The 10,448-nt window shown below is 40.3% G+C and overlaps 1 protein-coding gene across 1 annotated transcript in view; it reads left to right on the top strand.

Annotated features, from left to right (window-relative positions):
• Positions 1-9,880: 9,880 nt before the first annotated feature.
• The window catches only part of LOC125484865 (protein ripply1-like), a 16,147-nt gene continuing 15,579 nt past the window's right edge, over positions 9,881-10,448 (top strand). The window contains exon 1 of the mRNA XM_048605332.1: positions 9,881-9,891. Within this exon, the coding sequence (XP_048461289.1) occupies positions 9,881-9,891 (11 nt within the window). The remainder of the gene's footprint in view (positions 9,892-10,448) is intronic.

A 10,448-nucleotide genomic window follows, 5' to 3' on the forward strand; every position in this document is an offset into this window, starting at 1 on the left:
TTTTTTTTTCTACAAAGATCCCGCTAGATCTGCTGAGTATTTTCAGCTTTGGGTCAATCTCTTTCCTGACTCTTGTCTGCTTTGCTAATGTTTTCTGTGAGATTAAAAGTACATTGTGAAAATACATTATTTTACAATAATACAGTGTGGGCCATGTTATGTAACTGATTTACAGATGTGGAAAGTTTCCAGTTCTTGTGCTTTTGTTGTGAGATGGTGTAAATAAAGCAACTGTCATAAAATTATAAATAGGCATATGCCTTACTTCTGTGTATGTGTAAATGTGTCTGGTATTAACCACTCCTGGCCGGAGTCTGGTTTTATGCAGGTTTCTGCTGCCACCCCATGGCCTTTGTTCATTCAGCAATGTCTTTAAATCCCAACTTTAACTTGAAGAAACGGTTCAAGATTGTGTCGAGCTGTCCTGTCCTTGGTAGTGTGACAGAGGTTATGGAGATTTTGATAGGCTGAGCCAGTTTCTTGGCCAGAAAGGACAATGATGCAGACCCCTGCTTAAAATAGCCCCAATGATGGCATCAGAGCATGATTTACTGGGAAAACCTGACGTTCCCATAAGGAATGTGATCATGGTGTGAATTCCATTAATAATTTTAACCATTTCCCTAGTTTCTGCAGAGATAGAATTCAGCCACCCCCCAGCATCCCCAAATTCATATAATGGCTTGAATATTCCTTTCCTGTGGCTTGGGGCATTTTCATTTCACAGCTACAAAACAGAGGAAAAGAAACCAGGATTTTGCTGCTGGCTGGAGGTTACAATAGTATATACAACACGAATTATGTTCTCTTCATTAATTTCCATTTGGACAAAAGTCTCAGAGCTCCTTTTAAAGCTTGTGACGTTATCACTATTTGTCAAGAGGAGAACAATGACAGCTTGCAATGACAACAAAATAAGTTACTTTGAGCCCTGATTAGAAGCTACTGAACACTAAGATTATGCATGCAAAGTGTGTAGAGAAAGGCAAAATTGTATAGACTAGGAAGAGCAAACAATCTTTACGAACTATCATGTTGAGTAGCTTGCAAATTATAAGGCATTATGTTACGAAAAAGGGATACGTTTGGATAAATTACTTCATACACCACGGCTTGCCATAATCATGTGACCTCTGCTGGTCAACCAACATAAAGAAAGATTTTGTGAAGTAGCCATTTTCACACATCATGTGGAACACTGTGTAAGATGAGTCTCCATGAGATTGGTTTATAAAATCACAGACTATGGGTCCTTGTCTGCAGTTGCTAAAGGGACTGAGGCTAGGAATAAAACTCTGGTGATTCCAATGCGGGGAGAAGAAAAACTTCACCGAGATTCACGGTGGAGCTCTGAGCAGTTGGACTCGATGCTGTATTGGCAGATGCTGAGGTCACATTATCTACTCTCAGAACAGGCACAGAGATAAGAAGGGAAGAAAATACTCTTAATCTCAGACTGAAGGGGGGAGGGGAAGAATTTGAAAGAAATCTTTTCAACAGTGTTAATCTACGCACTAATCCTGGGCCAGCTGACAAAACTCTAATTGGATTGGAAAGTGGTGGGGCTATTTACTTTGGTAAAATGAGATAAATGAAAGAGGTCAGCAAATTTTATTTTTAAATGAAAACAGAAAGCCAATTCCAGAAGTACAATCTTAGTCTCAGAGCTTTTGTTTTTTTTTGGATAGAGGTCTTGTTTGGCTGCTTTTTGCTTTGTCCATGTTAGTTATTCTTACAACTGTTGACCATTTATTCAGGAGAGTTTCACACCCAGTTCTGAGGAAGGGTCACCGGAGCCGAAACGTTAACTCTGATTTTTTTCTTCACAGATGCTGCCAGACCTGCTGAGCTTTTCCAGCAACTTCTGTTTTTGTTTCATACAGGTGTCCTGGAGTGATTATTGTATGATGCAACATCAGACAAAAACTTGCTTCTGTTATAGTTATCTGACAATTTCTCTCTGGGAAAAAGAATGATCATTGTGCGGAAATGTTTCTGTTTCCGAATTGTTTCTGAATTGATAGTGGGTTTGCATTCACGGTAAATCGACTCTGTGATTTGCTGCTAACAGAGCCTTGCAGAAATTTAGAAGTCCTGCCTTGCTGGTGAAATACAAAAGCACAGATCTCATTGTGCGTTGTTTTGTTTTTTCTTTTTATAGGACCTTACAGCACTGATTGAGGCCATTCAGTCCACCATAAAACTTCCAACACTTTGAAGCAACTCAGCTTAGTCCCACACCCAAACTCATACCCCATAGCTCTGAGAAGTCTTCATTTTTGAGTATTTATCCAATTCCCTGTAATGAATTGTTGCTATTGAATCTGCATCCAACACTCTTTCAGGCATTCCAGATCTTAACTTGCTGCATAGACCAAAAAATAGTTATTTTCTTGCACCCCCTCATTCTGTTGCTCACCTTACCACCTGTGAAAAGATGTCTCCCTCTCTACACTCTGGAAACCATTCATAACTTTTGAACATCTCTACTAAATCTCCCTTTAATCTATTCCTACGGTGAGGAGGACATTCCTAGATTCTCTCTTAACTCTCTTCACATTCCTCATGCCATTCACTGATTTTCCAGTTCTTCTGGTTGGCCTAGAATAGGCCTTTAATAGGCTTTTTAAGAATAGCACGGGCACTATGGATTCCTTCAGCCTAACCACAGGATTAGTTACCCTTCCTATTCCTTTTGTTCTTCATGATTGATTTCGTCTGAGGAAGGTGATGGTGTGTACAAACATTGGTATCTCATGGCAACACTACTAGACCTGGATGTCACAAATGACATTGCCTTGCTGGCTGAAGAATCACACTAAAGCCCACCACTCTTGAGATTAATGGCACCAATATTGTCTACCATTCAGCTGTGAGCAGACTAAGACAATGATAAACTAATGACAACAAGGCCTCCCTTTCACCTTTAGGCAAAAGAATGACAAGGGCATTGTTCAGCTTCCCTACCTTAGAAACAATGTCTTCAGGAAGGGAAATGTACATATTGACGTCCATACAAGAATCAGCAAAGCAACATTATTCTTCCAGCACTCCACATCATCTGGGCACACCCCACCATCAGCATAGTAATAAAAGTATGACTCTAACATGTCCATTCTTGAACACACTACAGTCTATGCCAATGAGATGTTGAAGAGAACAGCAAAGATCTCATCTAAGTTGGACATCAAAGGTTGCCTACGTAAGATCCTGAGCATTTCTTGGAGAGACTACATCACCAATGAGGAAGTGGGACAAAAGACTAGCCAGAGGCACTGGTAAGATATCGTAATCTGAGACTGTCAGGGCATCCATTTCACCTCCAGGCCATATGTCCACAGCTGGAGGTTGAACGGACACCACTGGATGGGAAAGGAAGACGGGGTTGCCCAGAGAAGAATGGCAAAGTACATCTAGGGAGGATTTTCACGAGTGTGACACTGACAAAAGAGATTGTAATGAATCAGAGCTGCGGTTGAAGTCTTTCTGCCAATTATCCCTGAGGGGTACAACCAGAGGAATTAAATCTAAGGGTGGAATCTAATGAAGGGTTTGGGTATGGTGAGATTTGTGGCAGAGTTGAGTGAAATGGTCATCTTGATGCTGAGACCATCTGGCTGCAACTTGTCCCCTTTACTCAGGTAGACTGGTGAGATTCTCGCCAGGGAGTAGCTGCTTCCCAATTGCTGTTCATTAATACTGTTAACAGCCTGACTCATCATGGGTTGTGACCTTACCAAATCTGTCACACAAACTAGCCATCAGAAAAACTTACCATGTTATACAGAGCAGGCTCTTGGTAATAAGATCGTCGCTTGCTCCAAACAACCTTCATGTTGTCTATGGTCAAACTGCATACCAGGGCATGTCCCATGAGCACCAGCAACATGCACCCTAATTGACTAACAATGCTACAAAGAACCATAATAAGCCTAAGGTTTTGGGAGAATCTTAAAAATCAGCAAAGGATGACAAAAGGTTGATTGGTGTATTTGTAAAGGCAAGGACTGATTAGGAATAGTCGATATGGCTTTTTGCATAGGAAAACGTGTCTCACTAACTTGATAGAGTTTTTTGAAGAAGTAATGAAGACGATTGATGAGGGCAGAGCGGTGGATGTGATCTATATGGACTTCAGTAAAGCATTCGTCAAGGCTCCTCATGGTAGTATGGTTAGCACGGTTTGATCACATGGAATAAAGGGGGAACTAGTTATTTGGATACAGAACTGGCTCAAAGGTAGAAGACATTGGGTGGTGGTGGAGGGTTGCTTTTCAGACTGGAAGCCTGTGACCAGCGGTGTGCCACAAGGATCAGCGCTGGGTCCACTACTTTTTGTCATTTATATAAATGATTTGGATGTGAGCATAGGAAGTATGGTTAGTAAGTTTGCAGGTGACACTAAAATTGGAAGTGCTGTGGACAGTGAAGAAGGTTACCTCAGAGTACAACTTCATCAGATGGGCCAATGGGCCAAGGAATGGCGGATGGATTTTAATTTAGATAAATGTGAGGTGCTGCATTTTGGAAAGGCAAATTAGGGCAGGACTTAAACACTTCATGGTAAGGTCCTAGGGAATGTTGCTGAACAAAGAAACATTGGAGTGCAGGATCACAGTTTTTTGAAAGTGGAGTCACAGGTAGATAGAATAGTGGAGAAGGTGTTTGTATGCTTGCTTTTATTGGTCAGTGCATTGAGTATTGAAGTTGGGAGGTCATGTTGTGGATGTATAGGACATTGGTTAGGCCACCATTGGAATACTGCGTGCAATTATGGTCTCCCTGCTACAGGAAGGATGTTGTGAAACTAGAAAGGGTTCAGAAAAGATTTCCAAGGATGTTGTGAGGGTTGGAGGTTTTGAGCTATAAGGAGAAGCTGAATAGGCTGGGGCTATTTTTCCTGGAGCATCAAAGGCTGAGGTGTGACCTCACAGAGGTTTACAAAATCATGAGGGGCATGGATAGGGTAAATAGTCAAGGTCTTTTCCCAGGGCTGGGGGAGTCCAAAACTAGAGGACATATGTTTAAGATGAGAGGGGAAAGATTTAAAAAGGAATCTAAGGGACAACTTTTTCACACTGAGGATGGTGCGTGTATGGAATGAGCTGCCAGCATAAGTGGTGGAGGCTGTTACAATTACAATGTTTAAAAGGCATCTGGATGGATATATGAATAGGAAGGTTTAGAGGGATATGGGCCAAATCCTGGAAAAGGGAACAGGATAAATTTAGGATATCTAGTTGGCATGGATGAGTTGGACTGAAGGATCTGTTTCCATGCTGCATATCTCTATGACTCTGTGACTCTATGAAAGGAGTAAAAGTAGAATATGAGAGCAAGTTAATCAGGTGGATAAAAACAGATTATAAAATGTGTAGGTAAAGTAAACATTGGACTTTAAAAACAAACAGACAAATTATCATGCAGTTTGAGGAACTGGGAACAATGTTGAATGAATATTTTGTGTCTGTATCCACAGCAGAAGCCACCAGTTACATTCCAGAAATACGGTGTGACTGAAGGACCAAAAGAGTCAGAACATTTATATAAGTAAAGAAAGAAATATTAGAGAAACTTAAGGGACAAAAAAACCCCCAAAATTTCCCAGTACTTATGGTTTTAAAAAAAGAAGCAACTGCAGAGTTGGTGGAGGCACTGGATATAGTTTTCCAAAAATTGTCCAAATTCTAGAATGATCTCAGCGGTTGTGACTTGATCAAATGTGACACTGCTATTCACAAAAGGACTGAGGAAAAACAGGGAACTGTAAGCTAGTTAACCTGCCAGCAGCTGCCAGGATGTTAGAATCATTTTTACTATTCATTTGGGATGAAGGCATCACTGGCTATAGCAGCATTTATTGCCCATTCCAGAAGGTAGTTAAGAGTCAATCGTATTGTTGTGGGTCTTGAGTCACATGTAGGACCAAGTAAAGACTGCAGTTTCCTTTTTTAAAGGACATGAGTGAAGCAGATGGGTTTTTTTTACCCCTCAAATCAAGAAGGAATCATTAGTCTCTTAATTCCGCATTTTCATTGAATTCAAATGCCACCATCTGCTGTGGTAGGATTTGAACATGGGTACCAGACCATTACCTGAGTCTCTAGATTAACAACCCAGTGATAATATCACTACGCCATCACCTCACCCCTAAATCTAAGATGGTCTTAAAAATGTAGTTATAGAGTCATAATATGATCAGACAGGTCCAACATGGTTTTATGAATTGAAAACAAAAATTGCTGGAGATCACAGTGGGTCAGGCAGCATCCATGGAGAGAAAGCAAGCTAATGTTTCGAGTCTAGATGACTCTTCATGGAGTGTTAGCTTGCTTTCTCTCCATAGATGCTGCCTGACCCGTTGTGATCTCCAGTATTTTTTTGTTTTTCAATACAGTTTCCAGCATTTGCAGTAATTCGCTCCCACATAGTTTTATGAATAGATAGCGATGTTCGATATATTTATTAGAGTTTTTTGAGGGTACAGAATGTACAAGTGAACCAGTATATGTAGTATATATGAATTTGCAAAAGTCATTCAATAAGATGCCACCCAAATGGTTAGCATACAAGGTAGTGATGGGGCAAGTTATTAGCAAGGATGGTGGATTGTTAACAGACAGCCGGCAGAGAATCAGGATAAAGAAGGATTTTCAAATTTCCAGGCTGTGCAACAATGCTCAGTGCTGGGATCTAGCCTTCACAATCTATATTAATGATTTAGTTAAAAAGTCAGGGAGCATATAGTAGCTTTTTGCCACAAACAATGGAAGTTATGTAACATTGAGTGGTGAGGAATATTAGCTTGTTTTCAGGTTGGGCATGTGACAGTTTGGAAGCAGATCTCATTCTCACATAGGTATTTGGGAGAGTCTCCCTTTAATTCCCCACTCAAGGACTGAATTACACATTCAGTCTCAACTGTAGTTAACCTGGTTGCCACATGTATGGGTCTCACTGGCATTAATGCTCTTTATCAATATGTGAGGCATATTTTGCATTGAGAATTAACAAACAGACAGTTTACGCTGCCCTGGCAAATTAAGTACTTAAGATGTGTATTCTCTATTTTAACATAGGATACATAATGAGGTTTATAAACTGTTGCTCAGCAAGGGTTCCAGAGGGTTCAGATTAGGGGATGATGATTGTTTAGACTCTTTGGAGGCTGTTTTGATGTTGGATTTCAAGGAATGAGACGTTTAAATACTTTTCAACGATCCTGTGTAAACAATCCAGGGATCCAGCTGAGATTCTGAAATTACATCATAGGCACGTCTCACAAAGAGAAGGTCATTCCTGTTTAATGGCCTTGTGTTAAAGCTGTATCTTTGATGTGGAGATGCCGGTGTTGGACTGGGGTGGACAAGGTCAGAAGTCACATGACACCAGTTGTAGTCCAACAGGTTTATTTGAAATCGCAAGCTTTCAGAGCGCTGTGCCTTCACCTGGTGAAGGAGCAGCGCTACAAAAGTTTGTGATTTCAAATAACGCTGTTGGACTATAACCTGGTGTTGTGTGACTTCTGACCTAAAGCTGTATCTGACAGACTGCCTGATCTATTACAATGCTTGAGGTTCATTGCACTTATGTTGAGACAGGGCAAGACACAAAAGCTTTTTGCAAATATTAGGCACGCTATTATCAGACCGGGAGAAGGAGTGGAAGCAATAGTTAGTTTGGCTTTGGTTCAGTGGTAGCATGCTCGTCTCTGAAGCTGAAATTTCTAGGCAGAAGCCCTACTTCTAATATGAACTAGCTGTGGTGGCGTTGCAATATTGATTGTCCCTGTCATGTTGATGGAAAAGAACAAATGGACGCTATTTGAAGAACATTGATGATGTCTGTGGGATCTTGCTGTGTACAAATTGACTGTGTGTTCCCTGTGTTACAACAGTGATTGATGGTTAAGTGAAGGTATTCTGAGGTTGTGAAACTCACTACCTCACTACATAAATGTAGTTTCTTTCATAGAATCATACAGTACAGAAGAAGCCCTGCAGCCCATCCTGTCAAAAATATACTACTATCTACACTGGTTTCACTTTCCCACAATAGGCCCATAGCCTTTAATGCTACTTTTTTAAAAAATTAATTCACAGGATGAGGACATCACTGAGCAGGCAGCATTTATTGCCCATCCCTAATTACCCAGAGGGAAGTTCAGTGTCAACCATGTTGCTGTGGGTCTGGAGTCACATGTAGGGCAGACCAGGTAAGAATGGCAGTTTCCTTCCCTAAAGGGCATTAGTGAACCAGATGGGTTTTCCCCCTGACAATCAACAATGAATTCATGGTCATCAGTAGATTCATAATTCCAGATATTTTTATTGAATTCAAATTCCACCATTTGCCTTGGCAGGATATGAATCTGGGTCCCCAGAATGTTATCTAGGTCTCTGGATTACCAGCCTAGCGATAATACCATCAGGCCGTTGCCTCCCCTCCACTTAAAGTGCTCATCCAAGTACTGTTTAAAGGTTGCTAGGTTTCCCATCTCAACTACCTTCCTGGGTAGTGAATTCCATATCACCACTACCTGCCAGATGAAAACATTTTTTCTCAAATCCCGTCGAAATCTCCTGTCTTCCATTTTAAACTTATGCCCCCTTGTATTTGACCCTTTCATTTTCAATTCAACAATGTGCAGGAGCACTCTTTGTTCTGACATTCATCTAGTATTCATCTTAATGGAGATAGGTGGGAAAGAACAATTTAGAATTTTAATTAGGATAGAAGGATGTAGATTACCCCAAGCCTGGCTTCTAACCAGAAATGCTATTCGGTACCAGGGTTCAGGCAGGCTATGTGTCTGAACAGATATTAGAACTCACACAAAATCTTGGTATGAAAGCATCGTCTTTCTGCTAGATGTACAATTATTGTACCTTACTACGGTAACACTGGATTTTGGAGCTCAAAATTAAAATCTGCCCTCTGACTTTTTCTGTAGAATTCTGCATTAGTTATTAGCAGAACAATGATTATAATTGAAACAGTATTCTCATCTCCTGCGCTGCTCTGTCCCATTTTGCCCTAGAATATAACAAAAAATGAGAACTTTGTTCAAGATGTTGTCGCTCTATTTTGCTAGAATGTACCCAATTTAATGTTGTGGTGAAAATCATACTTTGTGTCACTTGTGAAGCCACAATACACCTCAAAATCATTCCCACGCACCTCAATGCCATTCACAAACTGATTACCACAAAACTGTTGTCTTTATAATGATTTTCCAACACTATAAGAATAAATCCCTTTAAAGGTGGGGAAATGTATGTCGCCCAATGGTATTACAGAATGATGTTCAGAATGTAAATGTGCCTCCTTGTATATCAGTTCTGTAGGTATTTGCAGCAAAAAGAGATTATCTGAACTACCACCTCCCCCGTTTTCTCTTTAAATGACAAATAAGCCTCTAATGCCCTCATTAATTGCATTTAACAACTCTGCCCTAAGGCCTGGGGTTTTGTCGCAGATGGTGCCTAAACTTTCCTCTTCACGTTTTCTTTATCACCACCTCTTTTAAAAAATCTCTGTCTTCCCACAGGGCTCCTGTTTAGTCAACTGTGCTAAATTTCACACTGAACCCCCAGGGATACAGAGAGCCAAAAGGAAATATTCATGAACTCTTCTCTGAAAGAAGCAATAAAATCCCAGTTCTATAACTCTCTGAGTTCAGAGGTAGACAAAGATTAGCCTGCAGTGGGATAGGGCTCAGAAAAGTTTGCAATAGATGTGTTTTGCTGGCTGGAAATTTTGAGAAGTTGTATGATTTAAACAAGATATGCTCAGAATTATGGACATGTCTTTGTTATCAGCTCAGAGCCTCTGCTACAGAACAGTTCAAGACATCAGGCTCAACAAACAGATATGTGAAATGCCAGGGAGGTAAGGTGTTCTTTTGCTCTCTAGAAACGAAGGTCACTGGGTCTAGTTTCAGGGTCAGTTTTTGTTTTAATAATCTAAAATTGCTTTCCATTAAATGAGAATGGAACTTGATTGTCAAGCTGCTTGCAATAAAAGTTAGCTTTAGACATTTCCTCATATTTGAGCAATTTACTTTTTTAGTTTGATTGTTCAGCAGTGGGAAGTCTATTTCTAGATTTTATTTATAGTTTCTCGCTCCTCTTAAATCTAATAAAAATCAGTTATTTTAGTGAAAAGTAATTTTTAGTCTAATTTTGGCTCCTTCTGATTTGAAGTCAACCATTTGCTTGTTGATGTATGTACATAGCTGCTGAGCACACTCTCATAACTAATTTGTTTAACGTGTTAGCTTAACTAGTGACTGATAACAAATTGTTTCAGAGATAGTAGGAACTGCAGATGCTGGAGAATCTGAGATAACAAGGTGTAGAGCTGGATGAACACAGCAGGCCAAGCAGCATCAAAGGAGCAGGAAGGCTGACGTTTCGGGCCTGGACCCTTCTTCAGAAATGAAGAAG

The sequence above is a fragment of the Rhincodon typus genome, chromosome 14 (assembly GCF_021869965.1).
Source record: "Rhincodon typus isolate 14 chromosome 14, sRhiTyp1.1, whole genome shotgun sequence".
Classification (NCBI taxonomy): Eukaryota; Metazoa; Chordata; class Chondrichthyes; order Orectolobiformes; family Rhincodontidae; genus Rhincodon; species Rhincodon typus.